The 19,826-nt window shown below is 43.1% G+C and overlaps 1 protein-coding gene across 9 annotated transcripts in view; it reads left to right on the top strand.

The window, feature by feature from the left end:
- Fhod3 (formin homology 2 domain containing 3) overlaps window positions 1–19,826 on the top strand; it is a 455,934-nt gene that overhangs the window by 287,940 nt on the left and 148,168 nt on the right. For all 9 annotated transcript variants that reach the window (XM_005372817.2, XM_005372818.2, XM_013510258.1 and 6 more), the window contains 3 exons: window positions 1,288–1,399; window positions 7,571–7,665; window positions 14,376–14,519. In XM_005372817.2, coding sequence (XP_005372874.1) covers window positions 1,288–1,399; window positions 7,571–7,665; window positions 14,376–14,519 — 351 coding nt within the window. The remainder of the gene's footprint in view (window positions 1–1,287; window positions 1,400–7,570; window positions 7,666–14,375; window positions 14,520–19,826) is intronic.

Below are 19,826 nucleotides of genomic sequence, written 5' to 3' on the forward strand. Positions count from 1 at the left end.
TTAGTTACTTTTGTCCTTGCTGAGACGAAATAACCATACACCAGCATTAAAGGAAAAAAGGTTTATTGTAGTTCACAATTTGTAGAGGTTTCAGTTCATAGTTGGCTGGCTCCAAGGCAGGATAGCATGGCACAGGTGCACAGAGAAGAAGCAGTTCGTGGTGGGCAGAAGGCAGGAAGGCAGCAAAGCAGCAAAGTAGTAAGGAAGTAAGCAGCAACAGCAGCAAGCTACCCTCTTTCTGTCCCTTATATCCTATCCAGGCTACTCTTAGGGCAGGTACCACTCACCCAGCGTGGGGCATCCTTAATCCTGGCATTGCACTGTGAATCAATCCCGGCATCACACTATAGATACAGCCATCTCTGAAAAGCCCCAGCTCTGACAGCGTGAGGCTCGGGGGAGACATCTAGACACAAACCATAATAGGAGGTGTGGGATTTTCTCTAAGTAAATGACCTGTGGCTTTTCTGAAAGCGAGTTCTATCTGTGAGAGGAACCCTATGCGCTGTACAGTGCCTCACAAATGCTGATCCCTGGGCCCAGGCAGTGTGGACCCCAGGCAGCCTTCTTTACCTGGTTTTAAGAATCGAGAATTTAGCTAGGAATGGTGACATACGCCTTCCATTCCAGCATTCTGGGAGGCTAAAGCAGGAGGATTGCAGGTTCAAGATAAGCCTGGGCAATTGCATGATTTAGTGAGACCCTGTCTCAAAATTTAAAAAATAAAAAGGTCTGGTGATGTAGTGCAGTACAAAGGCCCAGGATCCAACTTTCCATGCTAAAAAAAGGTGGGGAGGAACTTGGCTCAGGTTCCTTCTATCCAAACAAGCTGTTTGTGACCTAAAGTCATTTAAACTGTTGTGTCTGCTCCCTCACCAGAAAAATAGGAGCCATGACTGTGCCTACCCGCTAGGGTTGTTGTTGGAGTAAAATGAAGTAACCCACTCAGTATCACTGCCTTGTGTGTTGGGAGCCTCCTAGGTGTGAGCTCTGGAGCCAAATGCCTTGCATTCAAGTTCTGGTTCTGTGTCTTACTAGCTGCATGACTGTGGACAGGGTAATTCGTGCCTCAGCTTCCTGATATGCACAGTGGGGAGATTATTAGTACCCGCCTTCTGAGGGCTCTAATGAGGGGTTAGTGAGGACCTAATAAGGAATGTGCATAATTGCTAAGAGAGCAGTCGAGGTCCCTGTGAGTGCTAGTTGCCAGCTGCAGTTAGCATGAAGCTACACTCATGTGAATGAGGCCACATTTGCAGCTGCCTGATGATTGTGTCTGTTCTGCAGTTTCGCCTGGTGGTGAAGACAGCCCTGAAGCTGCTGCTTGTCTTTGTGGAGTACTCGGAGTCCAATGCACCTCTTCTCATTCAGGCTGTCTCTGCTGTTGACACCAAGAGAGGTGAGCCGTCCCCACCCCTTATGTCATGAAGGTGAAAAAGCCTGAGGTAGGGTGGCTTCCAGGTCTGACATGTTTGAAACAGAGTGAAAGATGAACAAAATTCCATGGGCGGGACATCTAGCTTCAGGAGACCATTTTTTAGGGTAGTGAGTATGCAGAGATCAGGCTGGAATGTGGTGTGATGATGAAGGAAAGGCATGCGTGAACCTACCCAGACAGGGGAGACCCTGTCCTGCACTTGTCTTTATTCTCTGCCAGCCTGAGAAGGGCTCAGAGAGAGGGCTCCTGCTTCTTTCCTGTCTGGTCCAGACCGCTTGAGCTCCTCCTTCCCCTCCTCCTACACGCTTCATTGATTCTTACTCTTAGTTGTTCCTGGAACTTCTCCCCTTCTCCCCAGGCCGCTCCCTGACTTACTCTCCCTGTCTCTCACCTGGTATTCCTTGCCACCCTTAAGTACAATTAGAAGATACTTCTAAAATCCAAATTCGGTCACATTATCAAACCTCATCTCAAACCTGCCAACAGCTTTCTGGTGCCTACCGTATGAAATCCAACCAGATTCTTCACCTGATTTGTGGGACAGCCTGCAATCCCCTTCTCCCACCTGGTCTGTCCCACCCTCCCAGCTTTCTCATGTGTTCTCAGAGCCCCCGTGTGTCTCTCCTCTCTCCTGTGTCCTCATTATCTGTCTGTCCCTGGGTGTGTGCCCTGCTCACAGGCAGGTTCTCTGCCTCAACCCTCGTACCCAGCTCCCTAGAGCTGGCAGGCATGTCACACGTGTGGGGACGTGCGAGCTGTGGGTCTGGGATGGAGTCTAACATGCGGTGCAGCCCCCAGAAGAGTGTGAAACCTGAGCCTAAAACGTCAGGGTTTTTTTGTTTTCATGTCTTTTGATTGTTGTCCTCCTGAAGAGGACTCAATAATTATTGATGCCATTTTTATAAAGACTAAAGAAAGAACAAAATCTTAACTCTTCTTTTTTTCTTTTCATGATTATTACAGTAATACTACTGTAGACAATTTGGAAAAATCAATAAAGAAGTATACCAGAAATCACTTTTAACCAGGCATAGTGGTGCACACCTATAATCCCAGCTTTTCTGGAGGCTGAGGTCGGAGGACTGGAAATTCAAAACCAATCTGGGCAATTTATTGAGACCCTGTCTCAAAGAGCAAGCAACAACAACAACCCCTCAAAAAGGAAGGGGGATAAGGATGTAGCTCAGCAGCATTCCCTGGGTTCAATCTGTACTGCATTCCCCCTCCACCCCAAATCATGTTTTGTTTCAAGAGACAAAGATGACATTGGCTAACAGGTCGTCGTATTTCCTTGGAGTTGTGCGAAAGCACATGTGCCTGCATGCACACTTATGCCCATATCAGCCTAGCCATAACTGTGAAGAAGAAATGGGGAGCTTAAATAACACTCTTGATTCAACTCAGTTGTGTTTCTGAGTCACAGTTGCTCAGAGACCACTCCCCACCGCTGATGCTAAATGCAAGCGGGAAGGAAAGTAGCTTACTCATCACTTTGAAAGTGTGAGATAAGTTATTGAAAGCCACCCAGGGCCATAAACTGGGCTCTTTTGCCATGAACATGCAGGCAGATGTCACCCCAGGCATGATGGATTCCAGAGAGGGCCTAGCTCTAAGCCCTTGCTTAGGGGTGTTTGTGACAGAGACAGAGCATAGTGCATGGGCCAGAACTGTGAGTCTGGAAGGAAGATCCCAACAGGGCAAGTTTCTGTCTACCAAGTATATTGCCATCTGGTGCTCGATAGAAAGAGACTTCTTGCCAAAATCAGGACATGGGACCAACTGAGAATCCCACCTGAGGAAGGCTAATGCCTCAGAAACCATGTCTGACTTTCCCAAAACCAGTCAATTAGGTTTAACACCTTCTCAATGGGATCGTACCTGCATGGCTGTCCCATTGGGTGGCTTGTACTACCAGTGGTAGGTGCATGACTTACTGTCAGGAAGATTGTACTATCTAGGAGGACTGTCCCGTGGCACCCAATGGGACAGTCATGATGTACCACTGGTGGTTCAAGCCACTGGGAACACGGTAAGGCTGAAGGTAAGTATTTGGGGGAAAAAAAAGGCAGCTCTTTCCATTCATCCTTGGAGGATTTGTATTTCATTCCCCAACTCTAGGGATTACCTTAGGATAACTGATAGGCTCTTTGTCAGCTTCTTTATCCTAAATTTCAAGTAACCCCAAGGGCTCTTGCCATGGGAACCATGTTAGAGTGGGAGCCTTCTTGTGACCTTGGGTTTCTTGTTTGGCTTTGCGGAGCAGAGAGCTTCCTTCCCTGAGCTTCATATTTCACAAAGGGTATGTTCTATGGGGTGGGAATGAGCTCGAGGTGAACGCATGGCATTGTACCCCCATATCCAATACTTGGCCCTAGCTCCCAGCCAGAGGCACTCTGCTGTACTGACACTCTCCACAAGACAAAAATGATAGCCATCTTTTCTCAATTAGTCAAGATTAGAAAAACAGAACAGCTAATGGATTGTTTTCTTAGCTTCATGGTTTTTGCCTATAAAATTGCTTCAACTTTTGGCAACCGCTTTCATCTGTCTGCTACTGCGCACTAGCAGCTGCAACAGAAAGGGAATGTAGCCCTCATGGAAAAATTCAGAAATGGCTTATCATGCATGGTTCACTAATATGTTTCTTTATGGACATGTGTGGTCTTGGCTGTGATTTTATAATACATACATATAACATCATCCTATTTTACTGCTAGAAAAATCGTTCCAGAATCCTATGATGAAATTAAACATATAAATATGTCATGGTGTTCTGCAGAAAGCAACATAAATTCCAGCTGTGTTTCCACCTATCAGGGTTAGACTCAGCTCTCCAGGCCCCTCACAGCTGGGTCACAAAGCAGCCCCTGGTGCCAGAGGTGACCGAGAGCAAACCAAGCATGTCCATTTGTGCACACATTTACAAATAAGCCATCAATTTTACTACTCAGAGTGGTTTTAGTTTCATTCCTTAGCAGCGGTGAATGGCACATTAAGTGTAGACAGTTCTCTTTCTTTTTAAATAGAGAAGAAAAACTGTCAGATTTAAGGAATCGGCAAATAAAACCAACAAAATAAACTATGAGTCCTCAAAAATCATTACCACCTAAAGCAAATGAAATCATTCCAGAATAAATTCCCTGGGTTGTTTTACAAACATCATGCATGGGTGCCCTTCAGTTAACCAGAAGGCTTTGTCCTGAGGGTGGGCCAAAGTGAACCACTTGAAGAGCAGGGATAAAGCTGGAGGGGTCAAAGATCATCACAGTTAGTAATTAATATTTATGAATGAAGCGAACTTTTAAATGCCCCACTTGACCCAGGCAGTACTTTGGCACAGGAGCTGGAATGAAAAGGTGGATTTGATTAGTGCCTGGGCCTGGCATGGCATTGCACCTGCCTGCTCAGACCCCTGGATCCTCTTTTTTGTTTGCATCTTTAGGCCGCTTTCTCTTTCTGGTAGACAGGGCTTGGCAGGTAGAAAGACAGACAACAAGGCTTATGGATGCCCTTGAGAGAGCTTCACTTTGTCATCTTACTATCTTTTCCTTGAGGTCTGCCCTGAGGTAGTTGATGGAATCTGGTTGACAGCCTACCACTCCCTGGGCAGTGGGACCTTCCCTCTGACCATAGGGTTTTTGCTTCTCTCCGAGGGTGGGGCAAGGGGCCAGATGGAATAACTCATTGTGAAATTTCAGTCATAACTCTTGGGTCTCACTAATTTGATTCAGCACAGCTTTTGAAGAAGTTTTATTTTCCATTTGAATATAAAGTGATGAGATATGACATAATTCTTAAACATGTGTATCACACATGATTAACAGGGGAAAAGTCTAGCCATCCTTTCAAGTAATCCTGTCTCTGCTTCTGCTTGAGCATATATATCGATTGGTGAAGAATGCACAAAGCATGGTGGAAGCCAGAGGTTGGCAGAGGTCCAGCTCCGTCTCTATCTGTAAGCAGAAATGTCTCTGGAGGGTGTCGGTCCATTACATAGGAAGATGTGGAGTGTGCCATGAGGAGCTTCTGTTTGAGAGTCAGACCGACTCATGCAGAGACATTATGTTACATGTCTTACTTTCCTTTGGGTCTAATTCATGTATTTAGTAGGAGAATAAGAGGGACGAAGGCGTGTGCTGTTTATTCTGTGGGCTTTTATTTGGGTTGAGAGACAGGCACTGTGGCTTGGTGGTAAGAGAGGGCTGCCCTCCCTTCGTTGAGTATGGTGTCACTCTGGGCCACCATTACAGTCACACCTGCTGATGTTTGAGTGCCCTTTTGGTAAGGGACACAGCACTAAGCATTTTGCATATGCTATTCATTCATTTGACAGGTAATCAAGTGTCAACTATGTGTGTAGAAACAGAAAACAACAGGCCCTGATAGGGCCTGTGCTCCCGTGTTTGGGGAGTAGGCTGGGAGTAGGTAGAGTTGGAGAGAGACAGAGGATGATGATTAAGTATTGTCTTACAATGTATCCATCTGTGTTGAAGTGTAAAAACAAAGTGTTTTGTCTTAGTGACACCTAGTAGTGATCCTATAAGGTAGGTATTAGCACACCGTTTTACAAAGGGATCTTCTAAACCAGACTTCATTCTACGAATTTGGAACCAAATTTCTTTCTCTGTTGTGTGAATGGTTGGGCTCACATGGTTTGTGATTCTAACACAAGGACCCCCCCAACACACACACACACACACACACACACACACACACACACACACACACGATGGAAGTGGGGAGCCAGGGAAGATAACAGAGAGTGACCCAGACCACCAAGTCTGATAGGAAGCATCTCCTACAGAGTTGGAAGTGCTAGTGCTTAACACAGGCCTTGCCAGAGCCCTGCCAGAACTATTTGTGCTAAGCTTCCTCTTCACTTTCATTTTTCTAAATATTTCCCGTTTTCTAGTCTTGAGACAGAGAGTGAACATTCATCCCAGCAGTGTATCAACATGTGAACATTTCCAGATTCAGAAACCTTAAGTGATAATAAGGGAATCGGATATCACAGTTGAAGAACACATTTTTCAATTAAATTAAGTCAATGTTTGGGTGTTTTAATCGTAATGGATTAGATGGCGCACACATGTGCCTGTGTCTATGTGGGCGTGGGAGGGTGTAGTCTGTCTGCCTCCTTCCCTCCGGGCTGCCTGCTCTGCTTCTTGCTTTCCATTTCTCAGGCCCTCTTGGGCACTTGGGCTTCAGAGTAAGCAACCAGAAGCAGTGAGCCCACGAGCGCCATTAGAAATGCTCAGCCCCCATGTCCCTGCCCCTCCCCACGCACTGACTCTAGTCCATGTGCTTTATGCTGAGCTTTGGTGCTGTGTGGGAAGGATAGAAGCTGCCCCTCTTACAGCATGGGGGAGGTCCCCAGAGCTCTGCAACTCACCTGGAGAGCAAGACCCAAGGCCTCCTGACCATATCCATCGACTGTCTTGAGGGCTGAAATAGTTACTTTGCTGAGCTTCAAAGAGCAATTACACTGGTGTGGACTTCAAAGGAGTCTGACATTGAATAGGTAGGAGATAATTTGACCATTAGCAGGGAAAAGAGCATATCTTTGTGTTCAGTGACAAAGGATCATAAAAGATTGCCTGCTCTGACCACTGGGACTCAGCCAAAGGATAAGACTTTCTGTTCACTTGGGAGAACTGGTGGATCTACGTGAGACCACATCTGTCTTTCACATCTTATACTAGAACCTATTATTTAATCTTATCTTCTCTCCTTTTCTTACTGTGTACATCTACCTTCTGTTTCTTTTAAAACTGTTCTAGTTTAACCCACATCAGACCCTCTCAGAGAGGTATAGTCCACTATTATTTGCCAGACATTTTATTAAGTACATACTATGTACCAGACACTGTGATAAGAGCCCAGAAATGGGCAACATGGATATTGTCTCTGCCCTTAGGAACTTTTATCTGAAGTCCAGGAGCAGCTCTGACACAATCTACCCAAAGATCAGCACTTGGGAACTACTATATTTAGGTTAATTCACAGTTGGAAACTTGATAACTAAAAGACAGTGCTGGCACTAGAGGATATATCCTTGGATTAACTATGATCTGAGTTGAATACAAAGTGTTGTTGAATGTCTGTTTCTAATGATTTTTGCTTTAATCATAGGCATCAAACCCTGGACAAATATCATGGAAATCCTGGAGGAGAAAGATGGAGTTGACACGGAGCTACTGGTTTATGCGATGACTTTGGTGAACAAGGTTGGTTAATGTATGTTGCAGATTGAGTTGTCATCCCAAAAGATAGGACAGACTCACTCCCTCAGGCCTTTCAATGTGATCTTATTTGGAATGAGGGTCTTAGCAGATGTCATAGAGTCAAAATGAGATCATTAGGGTAGATTGTAACCTGGTATGATTGGTTTCCTTATAAGAAGAGGGAAAGAGACACAGAGGGAAGACAGTGTGGACACATGCGCAGAGGCAGAAGGTAGAACAAAGCATCTGTGAACCAAGGAATGCTGAGGTTTGCCAGCAACCGATCTAGGATCTTCCCATGGAACCATCAGAGACAGCATGCTTCTGCCGACGCCTTAACATCAGACTTCTAAATTCTTAATGTCTTAAGACTCCTAGCTTTTGGTACCTGGTTATAGCAGCTCTGGGAAACTAATGTAATGCGGATAATTTTAAAATTTCCTTCTAAGATCCCTACCTTATGGACCTTCATCATGGTGGCTGGAACCACAGCAGCCGTGCGCTTGCTTCTTCAAGGGAGAAAACCCTTTATATATGCGTGGTGTGTGTACTCAGTAGCACATACCTGTGAGGGTCTCTGGGCATCTGCACGCTTTTATACTTTGGTCCTTTCCAGGAAAACCAAAAAGTTGATAGCAAGAATTTTATGATTGCTTTTCCTAGCAAGACACACCCTAAAAACATTTTTTGTTAAGAATTAACTTTGAAGAAATACTTCACAAGTCAGGAAGAACCAAGGCCTTGTGTTTCACTGGCTATTGAATTCTTATACCTGGTTTAAAAGGAGGATTCCTGGAGCTGCATCTCATCCTTTTTATATGATGCTGACCACGTCTTTGTGCTCCTGTTCCTCCCATCAGTTCCCTCCTTGTTAAGCATCTTGTAGGGCAGTAGCAATTCTTAATACCTAGCCTTATGGGCTGCTCTGAGGCAATTCTTAATACCTAGCCTTATGGGCTGCTCTTGGGGCTGGAATTTTGTCATACACTAGACTTCCTGTGGACTCTCCCTGTGCTGTCCAAGGTGGTGCTGTGATTAAATCTTCAAAAAGATCCGAAGTTCCTTCCTGCAATATAGTTGGAGAGATGTTTCTCCTGATGAACTGCAGACACATTTGTAGACAGTAGTATAAATATGTAGAGCAACTTCTCCCCCAACTTAGACTGTCATGCCCACTCTCCGGATTAAAACAGTGTTATCTACTCTCTTCTCAGCAGGCAGATAATTGGCACAAAGCAGCTCTGAGGCAGACCCCAGTGTTCAGAACTACAGCATTAGTCCACATCAGTGGGGTGGGGTAGCTTTAACCATGATCTGAATGTTAAGTGGAAATAAGCAAAAACATTCTTTACCCATATATCACAATAAATTCCAAATAGATGGAAAAGTTCAGTGTCACACATGAAACTGTAGAGGGGGAAAAAAGTAAAAAGAACTGAAGGTATAATTGGTCTCTGGTTAAGCTGTCCACTTCAGTTGAGTGACAGACTCACTCTCCAAAGCATGTTTCCTTGGGAATAGTGAGACATTGCAATCTGGAATGCACACACAGTGGCAGGCCATAGGCATATTTGAAGCAGTTGGGGCAAGGAGAAGCTTCATTTTGGAAGAAAGAAGGGCAAGAAGCCCCTGTGGGCTGTTTTGAAACAAAGACCATTGGCTATATGGGCTTTAGCAGAGGTTAGTGTTAGCTAATTGGTGAAGAGAGCATTATTACGCAAGTGTGCTTATGCAAACAGCTTGTGTGGAAGATTGCAGTTTTCATGAGTTCCTTGAATTGTTCTTCACACAGGTGTATGTGCATGGCAGTCCCTCCTCTGAGCCTTCCAGCTCCATTCTGCTTGGTTTTGACCTAAATAACTCCATTTTGGTGCTGACAACTCTCATAAAGATTATTTTAATAATGAAAGCAGTGAAAATATGCCAAAAGGGGTTTATATATGTCACTGCATAAAGTTCTAAGTGGTTTTGTTTGTAAAATGAAAATCACAAATTATAGCTAAAGGCAAATGACAAGCTAGAAAATTGTTTGCCAAAAAATAGGGCAAAAAAAGGTCCTAAAGATATTAAGAACCCAATAGAAAAATTAAAGACATTGAACAACTAAGAGTAAAAGAAATACATGGTGAAATAATAGGATATTTTCCCCAGGTCATATTGGCAATGATTGCTTTTCAATAACATGTCACTTGTTGATAAGCACATGGAAAACTCCTACAGCCCTGATGGGAAAGGAGCACAGCATTTCTGACAGATAATGTCAAGAATTCTTCTATTTTCAAAATGATTTGTGAACTTTCTTTGCCATGTGATTTGAAGCTGTTTTCTGTTGTTTGTTTAAAAAGTAAGATCATCTATTTCCTATCTTTTTTGGCCACTGACCTTGTTTCCTGAAACAGTGAACTCAGCAGAAATGGAAATTGCACTCTTCCAGACTTACCTGCCCTGACATTATCCACTTGATTGGTGAAGGCCTTGTCCAGCCGTCCTTAGGATTGATCTCAGCTGCACCCAGACAGTATGGGCACAATGTTGCCCGTCATTGGCACTAGCCTGGTACATGTCACCCTCTGCTGGACATCACGTGACATTTAATGTCCAGGAATGGCTGGCTTGCCCCTTCTGTTTCATCCTGTCTTGGTCTGCCCAGGAAGAGCCCCTCCTCCAAATGCAGCTCTTTCCTTGAAAAGGTCGGCAGACCATTGCTGCTCACATGGCGTTTGTTTGCTTGTTGAATTGGAGTGTTTATTGCCCCAGTGAATAAAATGCTCTGAGATAGCAACCAAATGACAAACTGAAATGTTCATATGGGTCTGGAAAACACACAGACTCTGAATCTGGGAAATTATATTGCAAGATGGGTGGTTTCTAACTGGTATTGATTTCAACATAATAAACAATGGCATAATAACGTGGAATTTAAAAAATTGATATTTTCATGACAAAACAAGGCCATTGAATCCTAACCGGCCTAGGGTTCTGAGAATGAAGTAACTTTCTTTGTTAACCAGGAATATTAAACATACTTGCTAGCCCCCTTCTTCCTCTTTCCCATCCCCATCCCATGTCTTCAGAAGATCTGAGGGAAGGTCAGAAATCAACCCTTTTTTACCATGCATGCTGAAGGGACATAATGGCTGAAATTCCCTCAGGGAAAATCAGCCATTCTGGGGAGCTCAGCTATGGACCAGTTTATAGATTGGGATGGGGCAGATAAGTGGCAAAAGGGGCTACTATGGGGCTGGCTGTGGACATTCCCAGAATGCCACATCGTAGGGAGCCCTGGGGAGAAGAGCTCTATATTGGGACCAGGAGATGATTAACCCACATGAATTTAAACTGAGCATTTGCTTTATTTTTCACATTTGCTTTAATTGCTTTCAAAGTACCATATAGTAAGATGGATTTTTCTTTTGGTATACAGCTGTATGAGTTTCACACATATAGATAAGGATCACCTTCACTATTAGCAAACTAACTAGTTCCACTTTCTCCCCAAATCTTCCCATGCTCTTTTATAGGGCTGTCCTGACTCCTCAATAGCCCTCGACAACCACTGATTTAATCCCTTATCACTGTAATTTTGTGTTTTCAAGAATGTCAGTTGGGTCATGGAATATGTAACCCTTGGAGGCCAGTGTCTGTCACTCAGCCTAATGTCTGTTGGGTTTGTGGGTGTTCCTGTGTTAGTAGCCCTCTCCTTCCTGGTGCTCCATAGTATTCTGTTACATAGATGCAACACTATTTGTTTATCCACCACCCATGGAAAGAGATTTGGGTGCTTACAGCTCTTGGCTTCCACAGATGCCACTGCTGTGAATATTAGGCCAGGCTTCACCTCATTGATTTTATTCTACATACAAGATTTGATGGAATCAATGAAAACCTAGAGAGAGGAAAAATACCCTCCAGGACAGAGTTTCCATCTGGGAGATGACTGTAATTAATTACTTGTTACAGGCTCTGGCAAGACAAAATTAGAGAAAACGAGGGGGAGGGGACCAGTTGTCAGGCAGCTGTGTTGCATCTAATGGCATCTGAGGACAAAGGCGTCAAGAAACATTTGCCTCACAGGCTTTTGTGGCAAAAGTGCCACATTTGTCCAATGTAGGCAAATTAGCAGTGAGAGTGACTGAGAAGAACTGGGAGGGGAGGCTTGGGGTCAGGAGGAGTGAGGTGAAGTTAGATGAGCGTATTAGAGAATCAGACAAACATAAGTGAATGTATGTTTCAAGGCTGTGTATAGGGGCTGGGGATTTAGCTCAGCGGCAAAGCGCCTGCCTGGCAAGCGCAAGGTCGTGAGTTCAGTTCCTGGTACCAGAGAAAAAACCAAAAAAAAAAAAAAAAGGCTGTGTGTACCCCCTCTACACAGGAGGAAGAGGAAGCTGTATTGGTGGTGGAAAGCCGCCATTTTCTCTGTAGCCATGTGTGGAAACTGAGGTGTCTATAGGCTTGGCCCAAGCCCGAATCTTCCCAGCAGAAATGATAAATGACTTCTTAATACCCTTGGTTTCTGGCCTATTATTGAGTAAGGGCAGTTGGAGTCGGTTTAGTTCAATAGGTCTAAATGTTGACTTATTTAATAGAGATCCATCCTACTCTGTATGGATGGATTCACTAAGGCAGTGGAGATTATTAGGTCCATGGTTCTAACCCCTGGAAACTCCTGAGTTAAAGAACCTCAGTTGACTCCAAGCTAGGAGGAAGAAGGAAAGAGGAGCAGTGAAGCGATTCCTAGAGATTGTCTTTGCCCCCTGCTAGCTCCACTCTGCAGCACAGAAAGTTTTCTATCCTTTATCCTAAGTGTCAACTTGCTGTCTTCCTCAGCTTGTGCATTTTGCAGTCAGCAGGTATGTAGGGCATCTCTACTTGTTTGCCCTCCGCAGACCTCATAAACCCATGTGTTTATAATTTTTCATCCTTTAACAAGTTCTAGAGTTTTCATCCAAACCAAAAGATGATGTTGTTCTGATGATGGGATTCTTTGAATGAGTGTATGATTTTCAGTGTGTGCTGGAAGCAGGCAGTAGCTCAGCTGGCGACAGTCACCTGGTAATAAATATGTTGATGTCACTCTGGCATGTGATTCCACACTTGGCCTCATCTGTGTACCTGTTTACTGCAGCTTCTGATTCCCAGTCTCCTGTTGTGTGTCCTTATTGAAGCACCCAAGCAGTTAAACTATCACATAACCATTTTTTATCAGTTTCTGATCTCAAAGTGTGTTATGTCCTCTTTGCTCAGCATAAAGGGAAAAAGCCACAGTTTGGGTTATGAATGTGGACATTCTCTTCAGTACTGATAGCCCCAAAATGGAAGTTTCAGAGAAGTTGGAGCTGGAAAATGAATCCAAGAGAGCTAGATCTAGGATTTTATCCCAGCCTCTTCAGTGGTTGCCTGTTACCTCAGGCAGATCCCTTCTTTCCACTAACCTTCATGTCCCTCACTTGTTTTCTCTACTCTGTTTGTTAAGTTTTTATTTAGAACACGTTTGCAGTGCATAACATGTACACTTCTTGTGTGGAGTTGGTGGTGTACATTACACATCTTCATTCCTTTGTTCATCCCCTTTACCCCTTCTCCCATCTCTTGGTCCCCTTCCCATTTGAGAAGGAACTATTTGCTTACTTCCTATTATCTCTTATTTTGGTCTTTCTTTATAATGTAGTTTTCTCATAACAGAGAAGTCATGCAATATTTAAGCTTGTGTGTCTGATTTATTTCACTTAACATTATGGTCTCAAGGTGCAAAGATAAGGTACATGTAATAAATTTCTTCCACCTAGTTTTGAGCAGATGCTTTGTCTGAGATTTTTCCCCTCCTTTAGAGAGAGGCTGAATTCAAAGAGAAGTCAGCTTGCTCTTTCTTGGATTACTTTTTTGTTTCTTAGTTACTACTTTGTAACTTCTCATGTTTTCCTCAGTTTCATAGACCCAAAGGAGGCTCTGATGAATTTAAGTAAAAGGGAATTATTAAATTATTATAACTCCAGGTGTTGATGTATTGAACATAATAGGAGCATCTAATAGTGAAATATATCAGTTTTCTATTGCCGTGTGACACTGCCCCAAAGTTAGAAGCTTGGAACAAGGCACATTTCGCATCTCAGTTTCCATGGGGCAGGAACCCAGGCACAGCCTAACTGCGCCATCTGCTCAGGGTCTCCCAAGACTGTCATCAAGGTGTTCCTAGAGCTGTGGTCCCCTCTGAGGCTTTGGATCCCTTCTAGGCTCCTATGGCTGTTGGCAGAATTCATTTCCTTGCAGCTGTGGAACCCTCAGTGGCTTGCTGCTTCTTTGAGGCCAGCAGGATAAAAAGAGGGAAGACCTAAGTCCAGTTATCAACCAGGACAGTATCCTCTTTGATTAACTCAAATTCAGGGTTTTGGAATCCTAATGATATTTGCATAATGATATCTTCCTTCACTTTGCCATTTAGCATAAGTTTATCATAGATGTGACATTCCACTCATGGAGTATCCAGCTCATACTCCAAGAGAGGAGGTTATATAGCACATGTACACTGAGGGTGAGAATCTTAGGGTTCATTCTGCCTACCACACTGAGGGGGGTTTTCTCTGAAAAGAATTTGTCATCTGTTTTGTAGTATCCCATATTGTTGTAACCAAGGCCATTGGCTACCATGTAAAAATGCTCAGAGCTTTGAGAAGGCCCCTAAGATACATCTCTATCAAATTCTTTTCTTATTCCAGACACTGGCAGGATTACCAGACCAAGACACCTTCTATGATGTGGTGGACTGCCTGGAGGAGCTGGGTATCGCTGCTGTGTCCCAAAGACACTTGAACAAGAAGGGGACTGACCTGGACTTAGTGGAGCAATTTAACATTTACGAGGTAATAACACATGTCTTCTGTAAATCTGTGCACAGCTTTCACAAATGTCAAAAATGAGGGTTGTAGGTATCTAGACCAGGGTTCCGAGTGTAGTGTTGGAGCACCCACATCACAGGGAATTTTGTTGAAATGTGGGTTCTTAGACCGCATGCAGCCTCCTGGCTCAGAAACTCTACAGGTGGGGCCCAGCAGTCTACACTGTAACAAGCCTTCCATGAAACTGATGTATTTAAGTCTAAGAGCCTTTGATGTGGGGGAATCCTGGAGCTGTTTTATTTTAAGGAACATGCATTCTCACAGCATTATCTTTATTCAAGGGAAAAGGCAGAGGAGAGGCAAAAGACTCAGAGACAATAGGTACAGGGAGAAGTTCAGCTACATATTTTGTAGGGCTTAGTGTGAAGTGGAATTCACGGTCGTTTATGGAAAAAAAGGAACTATTAAAGATACTACAGGACCTTTTACTTCTGCAGACTCTCACCTTGTTAATGATGGTTTTTGTTTGGTACATTATAAAGAAAGAAAAATGGAAATTTAAAGTTATTACAGTGGATTTTGCTTTTCATCTTTATATTGTGTAATGTCAGTTTAAAATGCAAATGTAAGAGCATTTACTTTTTGTGCAGAGACAACGAAATCGTCTAACTCATATTTTGCAGCTTTGTATATGTATGTGTTTTATTCTTTCCACAACAATGGAAACGCTATACAAAATGAACTGTTTTTATTTTCTTCTTCATATGTGTGTTCCACCAACACTTGGCCTTGAGCTTGTTGATAAGCAAAGAAGATCTGAAAAGGGAACTCGAGGCTGCCCTGTCTTTTCATTTTTTTCTGGCATCATTTCAGCATAGTAGTTGGCTAGTATGGCCAAGAAACACAAATGGGCAAGAGTATGATAACCCAACTCCTTGGGTTGTCATCTTTCTGTATTCACCTTCGAATATCATTCAAATGGCAGCATGGCTCTCAGGGTTGTAACATCCCTGCTTACGCACTGTGGGCCTCACCAACTCCTGTATGTCACGGTCCACCTGATTTCTGTGCTCATGAGCAGCAGGAACAGCAGGCACGCATGCCTCCTCTGCTCATGCACATGGTCCTCAGTGCCACTGGTCTCCATTCACAACCCAAGTTTACAGATAAAATAAATTCAGGATGGTGACAGAAGATCATTATATCAAGCACAGGTCCCTTCTGAGTGTGGGCCTAATGCAGTCTCACAGGTTGCACACCTATGTCATGGTCTCTGCTTTGGGTTATGCATCTCTATTTCTTGGCCTGTTGACTTGGAAAAAGTAGGAGATTCTGTTATAATTTTACCTAAAACAGCTTATTCTGTGAGCTGACGCCAAGGATAAGATTATCAAATCAGAACTGACTGGCCAGAGGTCTGGACCAGTCTAGCTGTACTAATAATTTCAGGCCATGGAGGTGCATATGAAGAAGGGAGAGATCTGGGACATCCCTGTGACTGCCCAGGTTCTTTCCCTATGCATCAGATATGTGCCTTCTGACTCTAAATGATACACAAGGTCTGTGAGGTCCACAGGTCACCTTGCCTGACACGTAACATTCAGTTGTAAAACATCTCTATTTCATTCCTCAGAGTCATAGCCCTAAATATATACATTCTGGGGTTATTTACTATAAGCCTTAGCCAGGGACATCTTGCTAAGGGTATTCTAGAAACAAGAACTCTCAGCAAATGTCCTCAGTCTGTTTATTAGGTAGTCTCATTGTTAGCATGCTTACTGTGGACTAGATTACTCATCACCTGCCTTCTTCCTTTCCGCTATGAAACATCTTTCCTACAAGAAGGACAAAAGAATCACAGGTCAGCTGTTCCATGCTTTGGCTCCTTTTACCCAGTCTAAGCAGAAGTAATGTATTAATTTTACCCACTTTCAAGTATTTTATAATTATAATACAAATCATATTATGTATCCTTCAGTGTGCCCCTGCCTTAATGTTTTTGAGACCTATGCAAAAATGTGGAAATCTAGATTTTTTTCACTGCTAATAAATTCATCACAATTTATTTATCTGTTCTTTTATTAGATATTGCATAGTTTACAGTTTTGTTGGCCTGGCAAGTATGCTACCATGATTTCTTGTACTTCTTTTTTTGGGTGCATACAATAGTTGAGATGTTTAGGCATCACTTTTATTTATACTTCAAAAAATTTTGGGAGGTTTTTCTTTTTTCTGTGTGCCCTGGAAAAGTTAAAGTGGCATTTTACTGTTTGGATTTTTTTGATAATGTGTTAGGATTCCCTTGGTAAATTGTATGGACCTGTGTGTATGTGTGCATGCATGTGTCCATACTGAGGAAAGTCGGGGAGATCATTGCTAACAATATTTTCCTATGAAATGGGTCTTTTAAAATTCTTTCCTTTAATGGGGTCAATTTGATAAATTATAATTTCCTGGTAAATCATCTGTTTCAGTTGAATTTTTAAATTCACTGGCAAAGGGATGTGTAGTCCCTTTTTAATTTGTTCTTTCACTAGTCATTTTTCTTTGTTGCTTTTTATTTTGTGTTTGTGATCTTTCCCTTTTTCCTTTCTAGATTAACTAATAGTTTGTCTATTTTGTTGATTTTTCTCCAAACATTAATTTTATTATTATATATGATTTGTACTGCTTTTGTATCTTGTAACTGTATAAATTTTGCTTTTGTCCTTGTACTTTCCTTCTTTCACTTCTAGATTGTTCAGTTGGACATTTATTTTTTATCTTTTAACCATGCTTGCATTCCTATAATACACGTAGTCATGATGTATTTTTTTAAATGGGTGGCTGTGATTCTGTTTGATATACCTGTATTTTTGCAGTATTATTTAGAAGTAAGATTGGTCTGTAGGAGCTCCTCCTGTTTCTTCTCCTTTGTTATACATCATCTTTACCAGCCTGAGCTCACTGTTATACTGGCTCTTGCTCAATGTACGCGGTGGCCATGTATACAGATGTCTCCAGGGTACTGCTCTGATAGCTCCTCCTCAGTGTCCCTCTCCCAAATCTTCCTCCTCTGTCCGCAACCTTTCAGCATTGGAGTATACTTTTCATTCCTCCTCTTTCTCTTGTGCAGACTACCTTTGACTCACCCCACTGCTTACTTTCACAGCACATGGCTGCCTGCCCCTCTCTCTCTCTTCGTGCTTGCTGTCTTGTATTCCTTTCATTCATTTGGCGCCCGTTATATGCCACATATTCTCTGAGGTTGTAAATACAGATTAGATGTGTTTCTGCCCCCAAAGATTCTCCATTATCTAGTCTAAGACAAGTGGGTAGCCAATCTAGAAGCTAACCATGGTGATGCAGAGGGACAAAGAAGGTGCCAGAGTCTGACTATGTCTCACATGTCCACCAGAAAGCCATGCATGAAATGCCACCAGCCCTAATTGAAGCCCTTACTTGTTCCTCTTGATTAAAACAAAAATCTCACACAATCCTTTGTTTCTTCACCTTTACAAACAACAGTCTGTGATGTTACAAACACTTAAAAATTTGATTGGTAAAAACTGTACACACCACACAAACCCCTGCCCCCTGATCCTACCATCATTTTCCTAGCTCCAGCCCTCGTTTTTCTTACCTGGATATTTCTTATTGCAATAAGAAATTCAGTATTTTTCCAACTGCAATGTCCTCTGATTCATTCATTCATCCATTAATTTTTTTCATTCAACACAGCTTTATTGAGCACTTTCTGTGTGCCAGGAACTATTCTGCATGTGCAGTGGGACCTAGCAGTGAATAAGACAGAAAAAGCCCTATGTGAGGGAGTGTCCATTATAATGGGTGCAGATGGTGCCCAAGTACCTGGGTAAGCAGAGAATCGGAGATTGTAGACATGTTTGTGAAGACGAGAGACTCATGAGGTAGGGGTGAAAAACTGAGGCAGGGGCAAAGAAGGCTGTAACAGAAGATGTCCTGAAGGAAGACAGAGAAGGGGAGAAGAACACTAGAGAAGCGCTGGTGGCTGTTGGGAGGGATCTAAAGGAAGTTAGGGTGACTGGATGAGTGGGGCCCAGCAGAGCAGCCTGTGCAGAGCTGGACTAGCTGGCATCTCGCAGAATCTACGTCCTACATGGGTCCTTTCTTGCCTCTTTTCCCTTTCTAATTCCTTTTAACTGTGAACAAGGTGATTCTCCTGAAATTGCAATCTGTGTCATTTCTGTTTAACATGTGCATGACATACATGTATGACTGCTCCATTGAGTGGCTTGTACCAGCTGATGGTGCTGCCTTGTGCCTCTTGATGGCAAGTCATACATGTACCACTGGTGGTTCAACTGCCTGATGAAACATCATGAATGTACCACTGGTGATTCAAGCAGGTGGGAACAAGTTAAGAAAATAAAAATGAAGGAATGACCTTTTTATGACCAGCAAGATAATATCCCAAAGCCCTTAGTTGAAAGAAAAACCTGCACATTCCATGGGCCTTGTCTCTACCATTCCCAGGTGCCTCTGAAATTTTGACCACACTCGACTTGCCCTGCTTCTTGGACATGAAGGGCAAGTCCTTTGGGGGCCTTTCCTTAATCATTCTCTCTGTTGGCTTAGAATGTTGTTCTTCCATTTTTTGGCTGACAAACTCCTATTCCTTATTCAGGAGTCCTGTGAGGTTACCTTCTCACAAAGCCTCTTGACAAGATGAAAGGGCTCCTAGGCTTACACTTACTCATTATTTATTTATTTTTTTTTTTTGGTTTTTTTGGTTTTTCTCCGGTACCGGGAACTGAACTCACGACCTTGCGCTTGCCAGGCAGGCGCTTTTGCCGCTGAGCTAAATCCCCGGCCCCCACTTACTCATTATTTATCACCATTGAGAGTGCACTTTGCCTGTGTCCATATCTGTGGCTAACAGTGCAAAACCTATTGCCAGTTTGGTTCCTCTTTGAGCTACCGTAAGTCACATGTCTCATGGTCCCAGGGCCCGGCAGTACAGTTGCCCAGAGAAGTTCAGTAAATGCTTGGATGAAGAGCTCCTTTAAATATTACATATTTTATGACCATGTTTGCAGATGCTTTGTTGAAGGAAGGAAGGGTGTAGTTTAGTCAGAAAGTGCCTACCTTCAGGGGAGTATGCCCTGAGTAATAACTCAAGGTGACAACTGAATGCTTCAGGTAGCAGGCACAGTCAGGATCTTCATTCCTTTCTGAAAGTTAAAATACATTTTAAAAAAATATTTACTGCTACAGCCAATTTTAGTATATGTAGCGGCAGCAAGAAAGTCTATATGCAGACCCAATATTTTCTCACAAGGCTTTGAGTGTTCTCAAGTGCCTGCAGAGAAC

The sequence above is a fragment of the Chinchilla lanigera genome, unplaced genomic scaffold (assembly GCF_000276665.1).
Source record: "Chinchilla lanigera isolate Chin_1 unplaced genomic scaffold, ChiLan1.0 scaffold00001, whole genome shotgun sequence".
In the NCBI taxonomy this organism is placed as follows: Eukaryota; Metazoa; Chordata; class Mammalia; order Rodentia; family Chinchillidae; genus Chinchilla; species Chinchilla lanigera.